At 39.1% G+C, this 25737-nt stretch overlaps 1 protein-coding gene across 1 annotated transcript in view; it reads right to left on the reverse strand.

Moving 5' to 3' along the window:
* Positions 1 to 23775: 23775 nt before the first annotated feature.
* The window catches only part of gdap2 (ganglioside induced differentiation associated protein 2), a 50030-nt gene continuing 48068 nt past the window's right edge, over positions 23776 to 25737 (reverse strand). The window contains exon 14 of the mRNA XM_033617830.2: positions 23776 to 23953. Within this exon, the coding sequence (XP_033473721.1) occupies positions 23912 to 23953 (42 nt within the window). The 3' untranslated portion in view covers positions 23776 to 23911. The remainder of the gene's footprint in view (positions 23954 to 25737) is intronic.

Raw genomic sequence — 25737 nt, forward strand, 5'->3', positions numbered from 1 at the left:
AAGCCTGCACCAAAGGCACTGTCCTTACCGCAGTGGCTGAGGGTTCGATTCCAGCTCATGGCCCTTTAATGCATGTCATTCCCCTCTCTTCCCCTTTCACACTTGTTGTCTATCTAATAAACGCATAAAAAGCTAAAAAAAAAATTGTGCTGGAGTTTGCTCTGGCTGAATTCGGGTGGCTGCGGCTGCTGACTGGAGGTCCGTCTCTAGAGCTGCTGCCCACTCTTCTCCCTGCGAAGTGGCCTGTAGCTGCAGGGTGTGAGGTGGAGGACACACTGTGATTCGAGGGCTCCTGTTTACGTAAGCTACATGAAGGCTTAACTATTAGCAACATTTTCTCTCCATCTCTGAAACATTTCGCTGATACTGACATGTATTTTAATTCCTTTATTGTCAGACTCTCTGTTAGATAAGTTTGTCTGTCTTTTTTTTGTCACTTTGCAGTGAAGGTAGTTGTTGTCAGTGCCAGAGTAGCAACTTTCTCTGCAGGATTATCTCCCATTGAATTAGACTTTCACCAACAGGACATGCACACACACATCTGCATTTGTAGAACAGCCAATATGAACACCCTCTCTCTGACTGACAGGTAAGCTATCAATCATTTCATTCGGCCCAAACAAAATATTTTGACGGTTTTATTAAAGACCTGTGACAGCCACGGAGATCTGATTTTTAAATTTTTCAGAGCATTTCATTAAGCGATTGCTATCAGGATGTAGGCTAAAGAGAATTTTTAAATAAATGTAACAAAAAACTGTCTACAGTAAGTTGCCTACCCTGGCTTTAAGTTGTAACCCATTTGTAAGCAACTTTGTAATTAACATTGTACGTATATATGATAGGTAAGCAGTGTTCTGAAGCTGTGAACTGTGAAGCAAAAAATAAATAAGCAGCATTAAATGGTGATACGACAGTTAGTGTCAGTGTGTGGTGCAGCTCGAGCAGTTGGTTTAGTCATAAATGAAATGTATTCCTTGTGCAACAAACATTAAACTGTTGATTAGGTGTCCAAAATTAATTATGTAATTATATTTTTTATTCTTCTTCAGCATCCCAGGTCAGTTTCAGCTCAAGCTCATCTCATAACCTTTACATCATGTTGTGTAGTTTCACTCCTTTAAACAGCCCGACTGTGGCTCATTAACTCCAAACTGCATTCACTCTGCATCGCTTTAACATTGACTCCTCTTCACTCAGAGGCCCACTGGTTTCTGTTTAAAGCTTCTGTGGGTGTATGATGTATTTTATTTTTCATAATGTGAGCTCTACAAGATGGTTCAAGTTTCACTGCTACAGTCATGCATGACATGCCCCACTGTCTGAAACACATATTCAAAACACCTTCACAGTTTGGAGGTTAATACTCTGAGCTGTCAGCGTGCCCAGCTCGCCGTCTGCTCTGCAAATGCTGCTGCTGCATCTGCTTCACCGCTCTGTGAATATTTCCACAACTGTTGCTGCCGCTTGCTTTGCTTTGATCAGATCTGTGGTTCCATCACCACCAGCATCCACCTGTGGACTCTGACTCTCATCCCACAGACGAGTCTGACCTCCTCTACAGGATTATTAGTGTCGGCTGCAGGAGAGTGAACACTGAATTTAAAGGTTCAATATAGAGAATGGTAGTTGAATGTCAAGTCTCATTTCCAGGTCAACAAATATTCCCTCTAGTTGGCAGTCAGAACAAACCACCAACACAAAGTGTCGGTATTAAATGACCTCTGAACAAGACTCAACAGTCATCTGTCTTTCTGCAAAATTAGGTGCTGCACCTTTAACTTCACTGTTGCGCACTCATTTTTAGATCAAGTTGACTGTAGTTTGGTCTGTGGAGGTTTGCAGCGGTTGATTCAAATGTAGAGTTTGAAAAATTAAGCACCTATTTAAGATGAAAAGTGTTTTTTTGGAGTTGCACTTACTATAATTAAGGTCACGTGTTTTATCTGCTGCAAAGAGAAAAGCATCAAATCCCTGGAAAATAAAACTCTAGATTCCCTGTGTGCTCAAATGAATCTGAAGTCTTAAGAGCAGTAAAGTCCTCCACCCAAAGACCATGACAAAAGAAACCCAATCACCAGAAAAAGTGTCGGCATTTTACGTTTCTGCAAACCACAGATACATTACGGTTACATTGTTACGCAACAGATATATTGAAATTTTATGTTTCTTTACGTTTTAACAGTGCTGTGGTTAAGGTGAGGTTAGGTGTAGGCACAGTGTAAAGTCTTAGGGCTGTGCCTGCTTAGGGAAACAAAAAAGTTTATCTTGGGTGCGTCGGTACAATGGACAACCAAGAGAGGAAGGTAAAGGAGGTACATGCACACCACTGCAACTGAGCTGGACAGCCACACAAAATGTTCTAAGGCTGAGATCAGTGCAAAAGAGTGAATTTATTTATAATATCTGTGCACAAAAAGAAGAGTGCTCAAAGTGCAAAAAATATTATAGTCAAGGACTGAAAGGTTTGCTGCTGTTTTAATCACTTTAATTATGTTTTGCACTTGATCTCAGCCTATGAACCTTTTTGTGGTTGTCCAGCCTAGCTGAATTTGTGTGCAGGTATCTCCTCTGCAGTCCTGTCTTGATGTACGCACAAAACCCACTTGGAAAAAAAATCTTTGGCTTAAATTTCCAGCTGTTAGTGGCACAATCCAGGCAGGAAACACAGCAATGTCTCTGTAAAAAAACAACTGCTTATCATGGCACAAAACAACGGCAAATCACTGAAACACAGCCAGTTTTGTTGGTCCCACCTTGGTGACACGTCATCCACCATCCCCTCCTCTTCAGCTCTTCAGTCAGCTCATATACTGTGTCACTTCAGAAACATTATTGTAAGGCTGGTTTCTCTTTCCTGTCTCACCTATAAACTTAGTAGGTACTGAATTAACTATCACAGGGCTATGGGTGAAGTGAGAGCACAGGGACAGTGTCTCTTGTTAACATGATCTACTTTAATGTCCAAAAAAGGACGTAGGACAACAATAAAGGCATCTTACAGTACATCTTGCATATATCACTGGGCCAAACTTAATCCGAACTCTCATTATCTGCACGTGAGATGCACGATATCAGATAGTTCCAAATTTAACATAAAGAGCAAAATAAAGTATGAATTTAGTGAACATTAAATTATATAGATGCAAAATAATGAACAGAGAAAAACAAGACGATCTACTCGATATGTCCTCATGAAAATAAATCTTATGATACGCATGAAACGTGCAAATGTAATGAACTCACAGTTTGCAGAGATATACAACGCCAACATTTTCTTCTGGCAAATGGGCAGCTCACATGAAAAGTTGCTTTGCTTAGATTTGATTTAAATCATGAAAACATAGCCTAACTAATACTTACCTCAACTAAAAGTATGATGGTCTTTACAAAGAAGCTACACTAACCAAACTTACTATTACACTACACTGACAAAAGTATTTGGACTGTCAAACATTGTGGCCAAATGTCAGTGTCTCATTTTAAAATCATGGTGATTAACATGCTGCTATAACAACCCCCACTCCTCTGAGAGGGGAAAAAAACTTCCCCAAGCTATGGCCACAAAATTGAAAGAAAATTACTGTCTAAAATCATCACTGTACGCTGTAGCATTGAGACTTCTCTTAACTGGAACTAAGTGCCCAAGCCCAAACTGTAAAACACTGCCTCAGACCAAAAGTACAATAAGTACGTACCCAAAAAACAATAAGACTAGTCTGTGAATCTGTAGGAACATTTAACCCTGCTGGAAGAGAAAGTTAAAATATAGAGTCTCTCAGATTTATCACCTTTAACACAATCTGTGCTACATTGCATGAAAACACTGAGAGCCCCTCACAAATGTACAAGGCTTTAAAAGCAGCTCTGCCTGAGAACTATCCATCACAGCCTGAAGGTCCATTAAACCCTCTAAACTTCCTGTCCATGTGTGGACGGCCTGGACTTTGACTGCCGGAGGAAACAAATGAACATTAAAAAAAAAGAAAAAGTGTGAGAAGTTGAGCAGCTCGTGCAAACTGTCCACGCTCCTCAGGAATCAAGCAAGCTGCGCAAACATCAACAGCCACTCCCCGTGCCGTGCAGAGCCCCAGAGGAGCGCCATATATAGGAGGACATCAAGGTCCCGAGAAACAGGTGATGGGTGGTGTGCGGAGGGCGAAGCGAGGGGGGGACTGACCTGTGGCTGAAACAGAGAAAGAAAAAAAAGAGACAGAGAGGATTCAGCTTGTTTTCGTGTACCTTTCCACGCACCGGTGGCTTGTTTCCCAGAAAGATTTGCAATAAAACACACATACACACACGTACACACCACCTTTCACCTGTCAGTCTATATAAAACGTTCACCCACAGCCCCACAGATCCTGCGCCAAGCATGATTGGATAGGCGTGCCTGCATGTCTGTATCCTGAGATCTCACCACCAGATTTATGTGACATAACATATGTGTGCTCTACACCTTGCATATTTCCAGCGCAGAATGTCTCAGCATCCGTCTGACCGTCTATCTCCCCTAAACTCTGAGCAGTTGTTGGCTGAGAGAGAGTTTCTGTTCTCTTACTGTACTCTGACATGCTGTTCCCATTATATTCCTCTCAGATGAAGCCCTCGTCTTTCACGGAGTTTGATCTCTTTCCAGGCAAATTAGAAAATGGGCCTTTTTTGTGCGCTCTGTCAAACACCTCGTCACTCACACCGGGCCTGGACTGCACACTGAAGAACAAAGGTTAGATAAGGTAATGCCTTTAAACTATCAGCCTATATAAAGTATACTACAGTACTAGGACACGCTGTGCATTCAGTTCCTGTACTACCATACTATATGGTAAGCCAGAAAGATTTAGCATGTCCCAGTACATAATATGTCAAATGCAGTATGCCAAACATACCAGGATGTCCTGCTACATCCGGTTGGATTTTGCAGTATGCAAGCCAGCAAACTTCTCTGGCTATTCTGACCCACAATCCTCTGCACAGCTGCAGGTGCGTCACATCAACTGAGCTGCAAACAGACAACAGCTTGGCAGCTCAGTGAAATCTGCAGTGACAGATGACAGTGCGTTCATGTGACTGATGACCAGTCGAATATCAATGACAGGAATATTAATAGGTTAACTAAACAAAATAAACCAACAATAAAATAAGGGTACAAAGGGTACAGATGACCCGGCCCAAGGCCAGTGGGGGGCCATGAAAAGTTCTGTGGTTGACCCTTAAATGGGATCAAGTACAACACTTTACTCACTGACTTAAATCACTGACATTGCAAGTTATATGTATTTAAATGATAAATAAATGTAGTTTTATAATTAAAACACATTTCAGCGTGCCATCTGACAGGTGTGACAGGTGCAGCTGAAGGTGAGAAATGAGGCAGAGTAATTTTTAGCAAATAAAACCTGGTGTCGCTGAACCTCTCTCTAAAACGTTCCCAAGTGCCATGCTCTTTTACTGACTCCTGTGACACTGAATACATACAGGAAAACATACCGAAGCCTTTTGAGGACAATAAAAACTTTACCTGTCATTCAAAATACTGTTTTCAATAATTATTGTTTATTTATCCATTTGATTCACCATACTAAATTGTAGCTTAGAGCTTATTCATTTGCAGTCCCTCAGCAGGTCAGAACAAAGACACACTAATAACATAATACAATAATAACATAATAGATAATAGACAATAGACAATTAAAACATAATAACATAATAATAACAATATTTTTTTAAAAATAAACAAAAAATTTTTTTTTTAAAAAGTGGGATTGAAGCCCCGCCCACTAACAGGTGCTTTAAACCGTGATGCATTGATTTAAATAATTTTCCGTACAACCCAACTTAGAGTGCAATAAGATGCTGCGTTCAAGTGTTAGCTATGAGCTCGTGTTTATCACATGGCAAGTCACGAACTCAGAGCTCTCACAATATTCACTTACATCGTTGTGAATACCACAAGAGGGAGGGGCGTTTACATGGACTCTTATCGTGATTTTTTTTAACTTAGATATTGCTGCGTTATTTCAGCAGGTATAGTGTCACTAAAAGAAATTGTGTTTTTATTGTTTTTTTTGGTATTGCTGGAGAACTGTGTCACAAAAAGCCTTTGATTTTTTTTTTTTTTTTTTTTTTTAAATCTATTCAGTTTTTTTAAATGAAATTTTGCGCATTATTTTAGCCAGGTAGTGTCAGCAAAAGTGTTTTGTTTTTTTTTTTCAAGATACAGCTGTGTTATTTCAGCAGGGATAGTGTCATGAAATGAAACTTTTTTCTGAGACATCACTGCATTTGTAGTGGGGATTGTGCCACCAAAACCTAGATATCACTGCCTTGTTTAGGCCATGACAGTGTCACAAAAAGCATTATTTTTCTTACTGAAATATTGCTATATTGTTTCAGCTGGGATAATGTCAGCAAAAGCAGTTGTTGTTGTTTATACCTTGATAGCACTGCTTTATTTCAGACAAAACAGTGTCACAAAAAGCATTTCTTTTCTTACTGAAGTTTTGCTGCATTATTTTAGCTGAGATAGTGTCTGTAAAAGCTGTTGTTGTTTTTACCTAGATAGGCCGTGTGATTTCAGCTGGGACAGTTTCATGAGAAGCATTTTTATTTTTTTTAAATTCTTTTGTGAGATATCACTGCATCTCTGGTGGTGATTGTGCCACCAAAACCTGGTACTTGAACCCAGTACATGTCTTTTCCTGACCATATCAAAGTGGGTTTTGTGCCTAAACAACAGAGTTGTTGAAATGCAAAAAAAAAAGGTTTCACCGCATCTGCTACATGGTAACATCCAAATGTAACATACCTGTGGTTTACAGAAACGTACAGTGCCAGCATTTATTCTGATAATTAAGTTGACAAGTCTCTTTAGTGAAGCTGCTAAGAACTCATAGACATCTGAGACAAGGGGCCCCATATTTTTATTAGAAGATTGGGAATCACTGGTTTAATCTTTAACAATGTTTTGTATTTTATAAAAAAGTCTTTTATGTAAAATCTAAAACTGAAAAGTAGCTGTAGCTGTCTGATAAATGTAGTGAAGTAATATTTCCCTCTGAATTATAGGAGAGAAGAAAAATAACATAGCACAAACTGAAAATACTCAACTGAAGTATATGTGCCGCAGAATTCTACTTAACACGTCAGAATGACCTGTATCCTCTTGTGAGTGTTTTCATCATAGTTGCATCTGCTGAGTTCAGCAACAAGAACAGACAGGAAATATAAAACTGGTTTGAATCCAGTTTCTTTATCAGTTACTTCAGCTGCTCGTAACACTGAACTCAAAACTGAACCACAAGAGAGAGCAGGTTTCTTTTCATCTCACACTCTCCTTTTTCAGTTTTCAACAACTGCATGAGCAAATACACTAAAGTGAAACCTGACGAAGCTGAGCTGTGTTCTTTGGAAATTCTGACATAAGTTAGAAAAAACTAACTGACTAGGCAAAACATGTCGTCAGTTTGTAAACTCTGTTCCTCCCAAGTTCATTTGCTGAGTATTTTGGCAGCTGAACATGCCACATTTTAGCGCAGGTGTGCAGGTGGAGGATCAGTTTTTTTTCCTACGTGCACTTTGTTAGTGTCATTAAACCTGCGACCTTTAGTTGAGGACAGCCAGAGGTGGACACAAATGCTTCAATAGGTTCTTCAAATTACTAATATTTACTCATCAAATGTAGCAAAGTAAAGAAAATATATTTACTTAAAGTAGAAATAATTTGAAAATACAAAGATACAAACTAATATTAACACATTTTAGGGGTTTAGTAGCTGTAACATGGGTGTGATGTTAGCCCCCTACACTGAAAAGATGAAGTCTGCCAATTTAATTTAAATTCTTTACAGGTTTGAAGTGCTGAATCAGGAAATCTTGGAGGTGGGAGGCTGCTGTAAATTCAGGGGTGCATGCTGGGTGGTTTCTGGCCGTTAAAATGACCAGTGACTGACTGGGCCTTTCCCAAACCGGATTCCGTCTCAGAGTGTCACTCTGTCTGTCGTCACCTTCACAGTTGAATGAAGCACCTTACATCAAGGTGTAGGTTGTCAATTTGGAACAGACTTCCCTTTCTGCAGCGGAAATAGGAGCTGGTGTTACATTTGGTAACCATGGAGAAAATTAACACTACTCCCATTTCATGTTCCTTATATTTATTTGTATCACTTTTATCTGATTCGTGCTGCTGTTTACTGGATCTTTGGTAGCATTTATTATCCTTTTGCGATTAAAATAAATAATGAATTGATACATAAGCAAATAGATTAATTAAATAAATAAATAACACATTTATTTGTACGGAGCTTCTTCTATGATCAACACAGTTCTGTGTTGCACATGGTCAGTAAGTCGGCATCAGTGCAGGCTCACTGTCAGAGGGTTTTATAACTTACTTCCACACCTCAGTAGTTGGTATGGGATGGCACTAAATGTGGCAGACCCTCCGCGTGAATGTGGAAACTAGATGAAAGTAGGTAGGCAGAGGGCGTAGGGGACGGTTTGGGAAAGGCCCACTGAATGGCAGCCAGTGCAACTGGGGGAGCTGAACAGCTCAGCCACGGTGATGCACTTGTTCTTTCATTTTACAATAAAATGGGGCAGATAGTTTTTCAAGAGCGATAAATATAGGTTCAGTGGAGTGAGTAAATCTGTTTACAAGCAACTGACTGAACGAGTGTAAAAGGCACAAAGCAGTATCAGTACAGTAGAGTGTAGCCCATTACACAGAGAGGTTGCACAAGGGCAAAATCACTTGCAATTTGCAACGCGGCTTTGCAGAATCAAAAGAGGCATATTGGCCGTGACATGTCGCAAATAAGCATCAGCCTCTCGTGTGACATATACACATACACATTGGCAACATGTGGCATAAACATGTCAATAACAACCGTTTACCGTCCCCTTTATATGGCGGTTGATCTCGCTCTCTGCTTGGAGGGCAAAATTGTTTCCCAGTTTGTGGACATTTACGGCTGCTGTTCGTCTTCTTTGAGTTAGCCGCTAACTGCTTGTTGAAGAACTGTCAGAGCTGATGACTTAATAGCTGAAAAAGACCTCAGGAGACATCGATGGATCACACACAATATTTAATAAACACTTGATCGTAGAGAATCCCAGCTCAACACACGGACTGTAACACCGCATGTGCCGTCCAGTGGTTCTGAGGGTGTCCTTGCCCAGTTCTTGCATTGAACCCAAACAGTATTCTCTTGCGAGTTACTCCACGTTCCCAAATAAGGTTGTTCTGTCCCGATCTATGGCTTTGTGAAGTTACAAGCACGCTCATCGGGCTCGCTCTAAATCACCTAGACTGTCTCCAACAAAATACATATCTAATAGAGATCTCTGTTGGGTTGTACACTGGGCATGATTCAACGGAGTCGTACTTAGTAGTGAGTAGTAAAGCCTGAAAGTGAGACTGCGTGGTGAATGCAGTCTGCAAACCACTCAGAGCATTTGTTCTTGATGAAGCAAAGGCTGCTTTAGTTTATTTGCAAAGTCGTAACACTTTGACATTTACTGCAGCAGCTCTTGAGGCCATCAGCTGATCAGTTCACCGCAGGACTCCTGTCACACAGCTGGGGAAGTAAATGTCTGCTGTATCAGTCGTTCATGGGTTGTAACAGCACATCACCATCGTCCCTGCTCCCAGTCTCAACTGCTGCAGGAACAGACCTTCAAGATAACAGCGAGTCAAGTCGAGTCATCCCCTGAGCCCTAAAACACATGAATTTACATAATGGAAAACAAAACCTGAACAAATAACATTTTGAGTTCACTTATCCAGGCCGTGTTTAATGTGATGAAGAGATGTCAACAGTGTGTGACTGCTTTTAATTATTTTAATAGTTTCTGGATTCTAGTGAAGTTCTAGAAATGTTATCAGCTTTACAGATGTAATAGTAGAATGAAATTCCTACCAAAAATAAAAAATAAAATAATGCCTGCAGTCCTTCAAACATCATTTCAGCTCCCATTTGCTGCTTTATGAAGTGTTAATGTGTTAAATTGTAGCTCCAAGTCTGTAAAGTTTATATCTACATTTATACAGTGGTGGAATAAAAAGACGTACATTTACTGCACTAATGTAGAGTTTTAAGGTACTTGTAGCACTTTTTGGGTGTTTCCATTTTGATAAACTGCATCAGGCTTCTTTCTCACAACATTTTAGAGGCAAAGGTACTTCTTACTCTTGTCTGACAGCTTAAGTTACTTTGCAGATTTAGATTATTCATACAAAATATACATCAGTTAGGTACGTACGATACTATCGGCACGTCATCGGTATCGGCCGTATTGGCTTTAACCTCCTGAGACCCGAACTTTTGTTTGGTATGCATTTTTATTTTCTCCAAGCTATTTGGGATCAGTAGGACCTGATAATTACAAAAAAAACTAAACATTGTCAACAATAATAAAGTCCCAGTGTCCTCAAACGAGACGAAAGTAAAGTCCCAATGTCCTTAAACGAGATGATAATAAAGTCCCAATGTCCTCAAACAAGATGAAAGTAAAGTCCCAATGTCCTTAAACGAGATGATAATAAAGTCTCAATGTCCTCAAATGAGACGACAGTAAAGTCCCAATGTCCTCAAACTAGCCGATAATAAAGTCCCAATGTCCTCAAACGAGACGATAATAAAGTCCCAATGTCCCCAAACTAGCTGATAATAAAGTCCCAATGTCCTCAAACGAGACAACAATAAAATCCCAATGTCCTCAAACGAGACGATAATAAAATCCCAATGTCCTCAAACGAGACGATAATAAAATCCCAATGTCCTCAAACGAGACAAAAGTAAGGTCTCAATGTCCTTAAACGAGATGATAATAAAATCCCAATGTCCTCAAACGAGACGATAATAAAATCCCAATGTCCTCAAACGAGATGATAATAAAGTCCCAATGTCCTCAAACGAGACGACATTAAAGTCCCAATGTCCTCAAACTAGCCGATAATAAAATCCCAATGTCCTCAAACGAGATGACAGTAAAGCCCCAGTGTCTTCAAACAAGACAAAAGTTAAGTCCCAATGTCCTCAAACGAGACGATAATAAAGTCCCAATGTCCCCAAACGAGACGATAATAAAGTCCCAATGTCCTCAAATGAGACGATAATAAAGTCCCAATGTCCTCAAACAAGTACTTCCTAAAAAATGGTGTCTTATCTTGTTATTGTTTCTAAAATTGGTCAAATTTGTTGCCATATCAAACTACAAACAGTATTAATGATAAATAAACAAGTTTCAACCATAAACTGTGATCAGGTTTTGGACCTTGTCCACTTTTGTGTCGGCTGCACACTGACTTGGCAGAGATGGTGGCCATCTTGTTTTTACATGGATTAGTGTATTATGTTCTTACGACCACTGGCACAAAAAAGGACAAAAGCCAAAAGGTCTAAGTTATGAATGAAGTATGAAGTCAAGTAAACCCAAAATGTGATGTCCTCATATGAGGACACACGATCTCAGGAGGTTAAAATGAAATATTGGAATAGGTAACTTTTTCTTAATTTGAAAACTATTGTATTTCATGTCTCCATCTGCTGGCAGGCCATCATGATCAGAGTATGTAATTTTAATTCCAATAAGGAAGATACTTAATGATCACTAAAATTAAGTGAGGAAAAAAGTGGCTATATCGATATCGGTATCGGTTTTCGGTCAAATGAGTTGTTTCATATCGGCAAGTCAGATATCAGCAAAAAAATCCAACATTGTGCACCCCTAAAATCAACTATTAAATTATGATAAATTATTATAAGTTATCCAGCAGTATATGAAGCAATTAAAAGTAGCCTTGGTGATGCTCTGCTGTGTGCTTATGCAGTGGTGGAGGAAGGTAAAAATGTTAACACTGCAAAAATACCCAAGTAAAAGTACTGAAGCATTTTCAGCTAAATATGGAAGCTGATTTCTGCCAGTGTAATAAAAAGAAAGATCCTGTAAGTCATTATAATGTGAAACTTTTTAGAAATAATGTCCTATCTGTAGAAGCCCTGAGAGGCAAGGTGGAAAAAGCATGGAGGGCAGCCAACACCTTAGTTTGTCTCCTACAGATTATCTTCTACTGACAGGATGTTGTCTCCTACATAGGAAATAACCCATGAGACAGTTCATCTCAACTTTAAACATTGACAGTGTTATAGTTTAGCTTCCAGCTTTTCTAGCAATGAATTTCAGCTCTTGGGCCACACAGCGCTGCAGTGGCTAGCATTGTTGGGTTCCTGGCTTAAACCCCAGGGTGGGGGGCCCTTCTGTGTGGAGTTTGTATGTTCTCCCTGTGTCAGCGTGGGTTTCCTCCAGGTGCTCCAGCCCCCCTGCGACCCCTAACAGGATAAGCAGTTACAGGAAATGAATGAATGAGTGAATAAATGAATTTCAGCTGTTTACTAATTGAAGTATTGCAGTTTAGCTTCCAGCAGTTTTACAATTCAGTTTCCAGGTTTTTCAGCTGTGCAGTGCGATGCATTTGCACTTTATGATTCTTCTATGGCTATTTTCAGTAATGATTTTCAGTTGTCAGCATTCACACGCATTTTCTTCAGAAAATGCAGTTTCTAGTTGACAGTTTATTGTATGCATGAGCTGCTGAGTCCCCATGTTAAGAAAACATTCAGTTCATCTGTAGATGTTTTAAGGTTGTGTTTATCATTAGGGAAAAGCTGTGCTGTAAACATATAAGCTTGTTCCAAATATAGCTGAAGTGCCACATCCCCCTACAAACAGACATTAACAGGGATAATGTCTTTACATACCTCAGTGTCTCGGCTGGTATCAGCATACCACAGATGTACTGCAGCTTCTTATAATCAGTACAACAGCTTATCTGACTTTTGATACTGTTGCTGTGTGTGTGCTGCATTCAGATACAGCATGCCTGAGTATCCTGAGTGGATGCTTGCTTGCATGTGGACACAGTCAACATGTTAATTCATACGTCAACCCAGCACACCTCTTAGTATAAACAGCAGCAGAGGAAGTAGAAGTACTAATAACACACTGTAAAAAACACATGTTGCACGTTGTACAAAAGGACATAAAACCAAGACAATGTATACAGTAAAATAAAATATACATGAGATAAATAAAATGTATAAAGGGAACAGTGAACATCTGTTTCCTCCATCCTGAATCATTTCTCTGTTTCAGTTTCAGTGCTGTAGCCTAGCTCGTCCCCCTAGTGGCCGCATCTCTTCACTGCGCTCTGACCCCGTACTGCCTCCTCAACATGACACACTATTCAGGGAGGCAGACCCAGCACGGCGTTCAGTTTTAATCAAGTGAGCACATGCGCTGTTTGAAAGGCTGCCACATATCTGAGCTGTGATTTAAGACAGAACGGACAACACAGAGATGCCAGTTGAATTCCCAACTCATGTGTTTGGTGAAACGGTTTTCAGTGATAAGATATTGCCTCCAGACGCAGCTTGAACACCATCTGTTATTGTTTATTTTCCATACGTAATATGTATTTGATGGAGTACTATGATGGACTGTGGGGCTATTTTTCAACACATTACCTTTTTTCGGTCTCGGACAGCAGCCAGTTTATGTATCGGTCTAAACTGAAATATTTTTTCAGACCCCCAGAAGAAGAATCCTGCTGACTTTAGTGGTCCCACTACTTTTACTCTAGTGCCACCACAAGGTTTATATTTGTGGTTCAGAGTGAAATATCTTGACAGTTACTGATAGATTGTTATGACCTTATTGACAGATATTCAGGATCTCCAGTGGATAAATTCCAGCCCAGTCGCAGAAGAAAATGTTGGCATTATGTTTTTTGCAAACCACAAATATGTTACATTTGCACATTTCGTAGGTATCATATTGTTTTCAATGTGATGTTACATATGAGCTGACTTGTCACTGAGAGGTGGAGGGGATGGTAGATGGCATGACACCTATAGGCAAGAAGTCTGCCAAGCTGCAGACAACTGTTGAAGACCATACGTGACAAAACCAGTTGTTTTTTTAGTGAGATGTTGCTGCGTTTTCAGGGATAGTGCCATGAAAAGTTAGTATTTAAACCCAAAACATGATCCTTTCCTAACCATAGTGTTTTTTATGCCTAAACGTAACCCCACATTAAGCACAGTATGTTGAAACATAATATTTCAACGTATGCTTATAATGTAACCTATCTGTTGTTTGCAGGACTGTAAAATGCAAAAAAATTATTCTGGTGATTTGATTGGAAATGCAATCTTGGAACCCATCTGCTACGGTCCAATGGCAATTGAGCTTAATATTAGAGTTTTACAAAATGATCTGTGTTTATATGCACAGTTCAATCGAACTCAAGTTCGTTTGCCCCCCAAGTGCAGTTCGTTTGGGCAGGTATGAACACAGCAATCACACTCAGGTGCTCACCAGAACAACCAGACCGAGACCCTCTTGAAGAGGTGGTCTCAGTCCGGTTACAAACGAACTCTGGTGTGGTTCGTTTGTGGTGAGAACGTGTTCCGACCTGGATGTGAACCAACTTCAGTCACATGACACATTGTTTGGGTTAAACATGAGCATGTTACAGTCCTGGAGGATTATTAATGTGCACCTCCTCCTGTACTGCCTTAATATGCACATTCAGCACATCCAATGCATCAAAACATTGTTTTCTAGTTGGAGCCGCGCCTCGTTTTCAAACTGTATGGTTTGACTAAAATGAACAATGACAGCAATATAGTCCACGATGAGCAGCGCTAAAATCAACCTGCGTAGTTGTCCCTCCATTGTGACATTAGAAAGTGTCACATTTATCTTGCAAGTGTACTCTTCTTCAACGTTTGCTTTACTTCCTGGATTTTTCCCACATGGAAATTCTGACCAATCAAGAGCAGCTTTCTCACACAAGGCATTTGATCTGGTCCACTTGTAAATGCAAACTCTGGGTAATTATACAACTTTGGAACAACATGAGTCCCTGATTCAGACCAAAGGAGACGACTCTAGGTCTGAAAGCAGCCTTAGTCTTGTTAGTTCCTGCATGTTTGCGTCACCTCAGCATCTTGTGCATCAGATTTTTCCTCTGGTTTTTATGCTATTTGCCTCTGTAGACATTTAGTTTTTTTTTTCTTTGTGTATTTTTCTTTCCTTTTATTATATCGAAGACCAGACATCTTAAAGCAATCCAGACTTTGGTGTCACAAATGTTTGGAGTCTGGTTTCGAGTGGTTAAAAGGGACAAACCGCCACATTGGACCTTTGACAGTAAATGAAACGCACAACCAGAGAGAAGGACTCCCAGCAGCAGTATCAGTGTTCAAATCTTGGTAGAAAAGAGGGGAAACATATCAACTGCAGAAGAAGTAATGACTTTGGAAGCAACTCAACCGCTAAGCATCCCCTCAGAGGTCTCATTAGTGCGTCCACACACTTTTTATGGGTACAATTGTGATCCTGACCGAACACACTCGACGAACATGTCACATCATCACACAGTCTCCACGTGCACCTCAGCATTCCCTTCTTGTTTTGTGTACTGCCAATGATTACTAATATGGCCCGTTTTTAATTCATCATCTGGAGATCGGACCTGGTGTGATTGATCAAGGGGTCACACAATACTGACTAAATCTGAGCTTCAAAGGGAAACGCTGAGAACTAATAGCTATGAGCTCATGTCAGTCATGAAAACTCTCATTGCATCCACACATGGGTGCTGACTCTGTGCTTACAAGTTTATTTTTCTAACCTCTACTGCACTGTCGAGGCCTGTGTTTCATTTGATGTTTGCTGTTTAGCTCATTTGTCATTGGTTCGTATGTGCGAATGTGTGAACCTTCTGTCGAACAAGAAGCCGGCACATGAGTCACTCTGATTCACAGCCTTTCCCTTTCTGTCATATACTCCCTACAGGTGCCCATGCTGGTCTGAAGTCAGAGTGGATTATAGGAAACATTATCACATAAAGCAGCTGCCCAACAGTCCATGTTACAGTTGGCCTGGATACTGAGATGAGTCATGAGTGATCTGCAGATGCATCTGCACCAAGAACACGTGGAGGAGTTTGTTTTGTCCTCATCAGTTCACTTTGTTTGACCAGGTCAGAGCAGATAATGAACTCCAGTTCAACGTTTTACTGTTCTCATGTCTGTTTGCTAAATATGAAGCTGTAGCTGCTTAGCTTGAGATAAATACTGGAAAAATGGGGGAGATCAGCCCAGTCGCCAGAAGAAAATGTTGGCATTGCACATTTCTGCAAACCATGAATATATTACATTTCGTAAGTATCATAGCAATGTTTCTAAAGTGATGTAGTGTATGAGCTGACTTTGTCATGTGGAGGGTGGATGGCGTGTCATCAAAGCAAGATGCCTGCCAAGCTGCAGACCACTGTTGAAGACCAACAAACAACGAAACCAGTTGTTTTTACTGAGACATCGCTGCATTTCCAGCGAGACAACAACAAGAATAGTTCACTGAATAACACTTCAACACTTTAACATTATTTTTCACTTGTCTCATTGGGCAAGTGGGTTAGAAATTGACTAATCTCGGAACCCATCGGCTATTGTCTGATGACGATACGCCTGTGGTGACATGGCCAACATTTTGGGAGATTCCAAGAGACCAAGACTTCCTCTTCCTTTCTTTTCTACTCATTTTGGCTAATCTCTATAAACTGATGTGAATGTGAATGCAGATAATTTTTTAAATTTCTAATATTAAACTAAATTGCTGTTGGAATTATAGCAGACGGGTTCCAGTCCAATCGACAGAATAAATTCTGGCGTTTTACAGTTCTGCAAACGACAGATAGTTTACATTTGAAATTTTACGTTTCAACACGCTGTGGTTAATGTGTGGTTAAGTTAAAGCACCAAAAACACATGATTATGGTTTGGAAAAGATCATGTATGGGCTTTAAAAACAACCGCTTTTTGTGGTACTATCCCCAGTGTAGAAACAGCTATGGTTTTGTTGTGTGTTGGTCTCTAACACTGGTCTGCAGTGGTCTGCTGCTTGGCAGGCATCTTGCCTAGGTGTCACTCCCTCCACCATCCCCTTCCTCCCAAAATGACAAAGTCAGCTCATACGCTACGTCACTTCAGAAACATTGATACGACAACATTTTCTTCTGGCGACTGGGTTGTATAATAACTTAAGTGGTTAAAAGTAATTAATAAAACAGCCAGAACAGTCTGGTAAATTCAGAAAATGACATCTCTTTACTGTAATCCAGCCTGTAAAACCAGGAGAAGATGACACGTACAATTTTACGGTATCAAGATTTAAAATAGTCAGAACCAGAAGTATTCCAACTTGCATTTGTGATTGTATTTCTTTGATTATGTATGTATGCATACTATTATGCATCTCTGAATCTATATTTGTTTGTAGCAACATTACTTGAAATAAGGGGTAGGTCAAGATAAGTGCATCACTTCTACCTACTCCTTTTCGAACGCTAAATATTTACCTCTGTTACTATGATTGTTTTTTTGTTTGTTTGTTTTTTGTTTTTCTTGTATGACTGATTACCTTATTGATCACCTACATTTTGTTCTATTTTATCTATGTTCGAAATAAAGATTAAAAAAAAAAAAGACATCTAGTCCCATTACATGATATTGATATAATATTAAAATATTGTCCAGCCATATTTCAGTGTAATTAAGGACACATTTTGTTACTCTGTGTAATGTAAACATTTCCTGTGTTTTCCTGCTCTCTCCGCCTCTGTTTCGACCAGCTAATCCCTGCCTGTCATGGAGGGAAGTCCATAAAAGATGGATTTGCTCCTCCGCTCACTTCAGCTTTTTCATTTACAGAAAAGACAGCAGTATCCGTCCATCCTCATCTGCTGCTCAGCACTTTAATCCAGGTGGAACGAATAGTGAGATTAAAAAAAGATGAAGATGAGACATGATGAAAGAGGGTCACAGCGGTCAGCAGGATGTGTGCAGGTAAAGAGACAGGAAGGAGCGGAGGGCACATGTACAGGCTGGAGGTTTTTAATCAGCACAGGGCCACTTCTTCAATTCCTGGAACATGATGCAGTTTACTGTGGAGGGAAGGTGAGCCTGGTAAAAAAAAAAAAAAACACTCTGAGTGCAACACCTGCTGTTTATCCTTCTCATTCAGCCACTTATGTGTCTCCATCTTTCCTGTGCTCTTAAAGGGGAAACACACCCAACCGCTCTGGATTTGAAAGTCTTGTGTTGGCAGGTAAGTTGCTCACAACAGCTTACACATCAAACGTGCACTGAGACAGATTACTATCTGTAAAAAGTGTTAAACCATACAGAGTGATGGAAGAAATATCAAGATCTGTGACTTGTGTAACAGTAGGAGTACTACAATGTAAAAACAGTATAGTATGTCCTCAAACTATACTAAAAAACTTCATAGTATGGTATGTCATCAAAATATGTTAAAAAAAACATCATAGTGTAGTAAGTCATCAAAATATGCAAAAAAACATAATATAGTATGTCATCCAAAATGATAAAAAATAGTCATGGTATAGCATGTCGTCCAAAACCGTGCATTAAAAGTCATAGTATAGTATGTCGTCCAGAATCATTAAAGAAAGTCATAGTATAGTATGTCGTCCAAAACCGTGAAAAAAAGTCATAGTATAGTATGTTGTCCAAAACCATGAAAAAAAGTCATAGTATAGTATGTCGTCCAAAATCATTAAAGAAAGTCATAGTATAGTATGTCGTCCAGAATCATTAAAGAAAGTCATAGTATAGTATGTTGTCCAAAACCGTGAAAAAAAGTCATAGTATAGTATGTTGTCCAAAACCATGAAAAAAAGTCATAGTATAGTATGTTGTCCAAAATCATGAAAAAAAGTCATAGTATAGTATGTCGTCCAAAACCATTAAAAAAAGTCATAGTATAGTATGTCGTCCAAAACCATGAAAAAAAGTCATAATATAGTATGTCGTCCAAAATCATGAAAAAAAGTCATAATATAGTATGTCGTCCAAAATCATGAAAAAAAGTCATAGTATGTCGTCCAAAATCATGAAAAAAAGTCATAGTATGTCGTCCAAAACCATGAAAAAAGTCGTAGTATAGTATGCCATCTCAAACTAAGAAAAATAGTCATAGAAAAAAACGTGACAGTGTGTGATATAAGTGTGATATAAAAATGTTTTCAAAACATTGTACATGAAATGTCATGAGAAATCATTGTACACTAAGTTATAAAAAATTAGTGAAATAGTACGTAAAAAAACAAAAACAAAATTGAAATACCAGAGCATAGTGAGTTCTGATGAACTGGTATGTTTTTACTTCAGCATTGAAGATTTCCAATTTTTGTATTTTATGGTTGTGAAGTGTGGAACATCTATATTACACTTACACTTGTTTCCTCTTTTGAAGAAACTCACCTTGCTCAAATGTTTGAACTTAAGGCCCCATCACGGTCTTTGACCCTGTATAAAGAAAGATTTTCACTTTCACAGTACAACCAATAGCTGAAGTACGCTTTTAACTTAGAGTGTTCAGCTCAGTTTTTATCTTCAGGATTTCACCGGAAATGTTTTTGATTTTCTCCTCTTCAGCTGCAAGTGATGGATTTCATTTTCCCTTGGTGGCTGGCCTAAATTCACAACACAGTCCCTTGACACAGCCTATATGGACACACTTGCACATCACATCTTGCAAATGGATAACATATGACTTCGTATCGTCTCTGTTACGAATTCACAGGTTTCCGTCACAGTTGCAAATGTCGTGTTAGTTCCAATTGTTAAACTTCAGGGGGATTTCAATCTCTTAAATAGAATGGCACCAATTTGTGAATGTCAGTCAAAATTAAACACAAAAATAAACTTAGAGTCCAGCTGCAGCTTGAATGTAACAAACCTGACAACTTCTGACTCCCTGCAGCAAATGATCGATGAGCTTTCTCGTCTTTGTAGTTTCATTCTTGACCCCAAATTAAAGATCTTTTCACAATGTAAGTGAGCAAAGTCTCCTTTAAAGCACAATCAAAACCTTGGAAAAAAAAACAACAGACAGGTTTTACAGAGGAAAATCATTTTAATCAGTTTGTATATATAAAACCAAAAACAGTACTGTAAATCTCAGAAGTCGTGGACAGTCAAACCTGCTCTTCACGTTTGAAATCATTAAAAAGAAAAGAAAGATAATATACATTTACAGGAAGTCAAAGTTTGGCTCATCATTTATATACATTCTGACATAATCACAGTTCTGAAGATGAAGTTTATGTTATCAGAGGCCAATTTTCTGGTTGTTTCTTCATAATGGAGACGACTGAAAACACTCCAGATTTGTATTCATGACATCTTTAACAACTCACTGTCACATTCAGTCTTTAAATCCTTATTTTCGTGAAAGCCTGAGGTGAAGAAAGTCACTAGTTTCCAGTGCAGCTCTACTTGAATCATCTCAGCCTAAAAACAAGATTTAAAGACGAACAGCTGATTAAAGTTGTTAAACTCTACTTCACTTTTGACTTTTTGTTTTCGTTACAGGGTGATTGATTGTTTAATTTAAATCAGAGTACAGCAAACAAATGAAATGTCCTCGAGCAATGGACGCCGCACACCTCCCAACAACATGTAAGTTACAATGAAATGAGTTTCAGGCTGAACTCTGGGATGATGATCTCACGATGTGCCGACATGCTTCTGTGTCAGAGTACAGAACATTTAAGGACACGAGCTTTACCATAAAGAGCAGAGCGAGGCCTGCCAGCGGAGCTGAAATGATTTAAAGATGTGCAGATTCCAGACGTTGTGTGGAGACATTTATAGGACCGGGTGAGTGCACAACTGCATGCATGTGAAATCCCTCCAAACACTGACATACCAAGGTCAAACAGAGTGTACACTTATAATGATAGTGTTACCTCAGGGGCTACCGGACAGATCAGGTTTGCTACATCATGACTGAAAGGTTAGGAATGTTTTCAAAGATTTGCAGTTAACCTGATGAGGTAAACTGTCCAATCAGGTAGTCCAAGTGAAATCAAACGACTTGTGTGTTGTGAAAACACCAAGTAAAGAAGTGCTAACCGTGCAAATAAACATTTCAACAAACGGGCACAAACTAATGAGTAAGCTCCATCAGCAAGGAGAGAATAAAATCAGCTGTTTCTACTTTCCGTCATCCTGCAGGGGTGAGAACAGCTTATGTACCCTTCAAACAAAGTGACACCTTCTCGTCAACCAGAGAGAATATCAGAGGAAGCAGAGCAGCCGAAAACTTGCTGGCATTTGACGAGACAAAATTTAACATTACAGGGCAACGTAGAAGTAAATACATGAGACGAATACATCAGTTAAGTGGAAGAATATTGTGTCATTACGCACAGAAACCTTGCACACTGATTCAGATGTGTTTTATTTTTCTATTCGTTGTGAAAATTCGCATAACGTGACAAAATGAAAAGACACATTTCCTCCTTTGCCTCTCTCCACTGGAGTTACCTATCTGGCTGTCACCACTCCCTCCCTGTCTTCCATTTGGCACCGCAGCTGCATGAAGGGGCGGAGCTGTCCTCCACATTCTGTGTGCGGTCCACAGCCTCCTCCTCTTCATCATCATCATCCACCTGAATATTACTATATGGCCTGTTGAACATAAGCTGAGTTATGTAATTATTCTGTGTCCCATCACCACATTTTCTTCACTGATTCTTGGTCAAACGTCTCTAAAGGCTCTGATGGATGTGAGAAAAGCAGAAAATCAAACCTTTCCGAAAATCTTAATGATGGACGAAAGTTTCGGACTCAGTGTGCAAACGTGAGACAGTCGTATTTATTTTTAGATGTTCAACAATTTCAGACAAAAAAACGGACTCAGTGTGCAAAGGCCTCGAGTCTATAAATCTTCTCCTGACCTACAAGTGGAGTACTGCTGACAGGAAGGACCTTCGTCTCAACAAGTAGGCTGATTAAACATTGTTTTTTTCATCCAATAAATTTATTGTTTAAGCTATAAAGTGTCAAGGAATAGTGAACGTTTCAAAGGCCCAGGTGACGTCATAGATTATGCCCCAAGTCCAACACCAAACGGTATCCAGTATAAAACAAACAAGCAGCAAATTCTCAAACTGAAACCAGTGAATGATCAATCAGTTGTAAAAATTGTTGCATACTACTTTTCAGGTAATTTAATATTTGTTTCAGTGCTACTTTTAACAGGGTTAGTGACGAGAACAGCTGGTAGAGACACGTAATTATGCACCTGTTGCTTTCCAGAGACACCACAAAGTGAGGAAAACACAAACTGCCTGTGAGGAGAATTTGACAGAAAAGCCAGTGGAGTTCAGCTGAAGTGGGAAATAACAAGAGTTTTGTGATGCAGATATGTTATCGTCATGTTAACAGTTTCAACACGTCACCTAAATCCACCCCGAAGCCTTAAAGGAGCAGGTTAGTATTTTGTGAAATATACTTTGTTGCCCTCCTGTTAACCTCCTCTTGTATATAAAAATAAGGATACCACTCTGTGCATTAAGCATTAAGCTCCTGTTAGCCTGGCTCTGTTTGAAAAGACAAGAAAATACACCTACCAGTGCATTTAAAGGGACAGTTCCAATATATATAACCATAGTTAGTGTATTACAAACAGCAGATGTCTGTTGGCATGCTCCCATTTTTGTGAAGCAGCTGGAGTCCAAATGAAAGCTAAGCGATGAACTGTTGTGGACGGGGGCCGCAGTCTATCATTTGAAAAGTACACTGTATTTAGAATATTTTCACTGATCTACCTTGACGCCAGACACTAATTTCCAACGGGTAACTGAAACTGTTGTATCGCTCTCTTCAGAGCCAGACTCCATTGAGAAAAACAGTGATTTAACAACACTGAAAACAGGAGCTGCTGGTCTACTGCTGCCTTGATCGGTTAGTCTGTTTGTTATTGTGTGTCTTTGGTGTTTAAAAGTGTTCATTCAGATTCAATTAACTCACACAATCTAACTAATCGAGGCAGCGGTAGACCAGCAGCTCCTGTCTTCAGTGTTGTTAAATCGCTGTTTCTGACAATGGGGTCTGGGGGCTCTGACGAAAACATAGATAGCAAACTTAAGACGTTAATGGCTCCCTCATCAGAACGGACTGTCTGACAAAAGGTTGTCGTTGTGCAGGTAGTCACCACTCTTTTGGCTGTAATTAAATATTTAGCGTGGAAATGTAAGAGTGGTATCAACTTTTCATTTAACTCCGGGCAAGAAAGCAAATAAGCATATTTTCCAAAATGTCCAACTGCTCCTTTAAATTGCAAAATGGACAAACATAACTTGATGTAAAGTTTATGTTACGTTTATGTTACGTATCTTAGCTGGATTGATAGGAGGTTTCTCTGATTGTGACCGCAGGAGAACACAGAGGTTATTACAACGTGCCGGGTGGGAATTCCAGCGTCTGCCTGAGTGAAACTGAGTCTTTACTTCACCCAGAGCGTCTGCTGTCCAGCGTCTGTCGGGCACAGAATGAGACGGTGTGGAAATCCAGACAGACGTCATCTTCTCCAGCATTTTAAAAGTCCGGCAATAATTCTTGAGACTTGGGCGAGGACGTCTGATACGACCACACGCTGGAAAACGCTTTGAGCAAACTGTCGGGCTTGACATGAAACTTCATATTTAGGGATGCTTGAGGAAACTGCTGAATAAGAATTCTTGGTGTAAGGCATAATCCAGAAACCATTACCAGTTCCACAAATAGTCTGTGGTGAGAGAGAATGACCGTTCACCAGGCCACATGCTGCTAAATGTGGGCTGCCACTGTTAATTTTGTCCTTCTGGCAGCGACTAAACAAAAGGAGAGTTTCCCCACTACGGCTCAAAACCTTAGGAGTGAGGTTAGGAGCTCAGACCCGACGGACAACATGATGTCCATAAATGGCTTCCACTTGACAAGCTGACACCACCTCGTCACCACGGCAGGGAGGGCTGATCGGCCTACTGTCACAGACCGGAGGAGTTGGAGGGATGGTACGGTCCGTTCACCTGAGATGGAGGAGAGCAAAAGTCCAGGTCAACACAGATCATAGACGCCAGAGATGTTACATCATGTTCTGTACAATATGTTGTCCTTCACTACATTTATATATATTGTACTATACTGTATTTCTATCAGACATCCCTATCAATAAAGACAAACACTGAGGGTCATTCATATTATATATTAATCATACGCACACTGTTGAAGTACTTGAACTGAAGTATTTTCTTTTTATGCTACTTTGGGGATTCAGATAATTAAAATGAACTATAAAAAAGTCTCAACAGCATTTTCTGAGGTGTTGACTTTTGTAGCTTGTTTCTTAAATATATATATTTGTCCAAAGAGGACATACCCAAAGCATGAATTAACTAATTATTTATTATTATTGTTATGTTATTACTTATTCATTATTAAGGTGCAAATTGGGATTCTGTTTTTATGATATTTTATGACATACTACACTATGACTTCACACTATACTATAAATTAAAAAAAGTCATACTATACTATGGCCTTTCTGAGACTAAACTACACCTTCATTACTTTTAATAAAATTTTAATAACATTATGGTATGACTATTTTAATAAAATAATATTTGACATACTATATTGTGACTTTCTGATGAAATTTCTTTATGACTTACTACTTTAAAAATTGAATTAAATTAAAAATTAAATTAAATGATATTATGAATTTTTAAGTTTTTGACCACATATGACAAGGACTATGATTTTTTTATGATATACTATAGGTTATGACTATTTTAATAACATACTATAACTTTTTCAAATAATTTTTATGATGTACTATACAATTACATTCTTTTTTTATGATATTGAACAATGACTTTTAGTCAAATTTTATGGCATACTATATTATGATGATTTTTTTTTTTTACAATATTTTTTATGTCAATGGATTTTAAGGATTTTTTTTATGGCATACTTTACTATGACATTTACTAGGATATATTTATCTCCTGCTATACTATGACCTTTTTATGACATTTCTATGCCATACTATGCTATGGTTTTTATTTTTACTGATTCATTCATGACATTTTTATTGACACGCTATACTATGATTTTATTAATTCTCTTTTACTTAAATGCAGTGTGTTATTAGTACTTTCATTTAACTAAAGGATCTTAATATTTCTTACACCAGCAGATAACAAAGTCAGCAGTTCAAGAAAAATTAATTTCAGTGAACATGTTGGCTCTTTAGAAAGGACACAGCTCCCTTCTTGGCCAATCAGTAACAAAAATGTCACAGCAGTGACATAATTAGTCTCCAACAGGTTGACAAAATAATTTGTGGTGGCTGACCCTGAGGGAGGTGAGGGAGAAATATCTGTCTCTTCTGCTGTTAAATGTTCACCCCTATGTTCACCTGCTGGTCTTTAACTGTCTGTCTGCTGTTTGGTGCTGAGCAGGTGGAGTATGATGGATTTTTAAAAGCTTTTTCACTGAAAATAACTGCATGCTGCAGCTGAAAATGCTATGAGTGACCCAAAACAGTAAAGGTGGACAGCTAAGGCTGCTCTCAGACCTAGAGTTGTCTTGCTTTGGTCTGAATCAGGGACTAATTTTGTTCCAAAGTTGTATAATTGCCTAAAATTGGTTCGTGTTCTCACGGCAGCATTTACAAGAGGACCAGATCAAATGCCTTGTGTGAGAAAGCTGCTCTTGATTGGTCAGAATTTCCATGTGGGAAAAATCCAGGAAGTAAAGCAAAATGTTGAAGAAGAGTACACTTGCAAGATAAATGTGACACTTCACTTTG

The sequence above is a fragment of the Epinephelus lanceolatus genome, chromosome 14 (genome assembly GCF_041903045.1).
Source record: "Epinephelus lanceolatus isolate andai-2023 chromosome 14, ASM4190304v1, whole genome shotgun sequence".
Lineage (NCBI taxonomy): Eukaryota > Metazoa > Chordata > Actinopteri > Perciformes > Serranidae > Epinephelus > Epinephelus lanceolatus.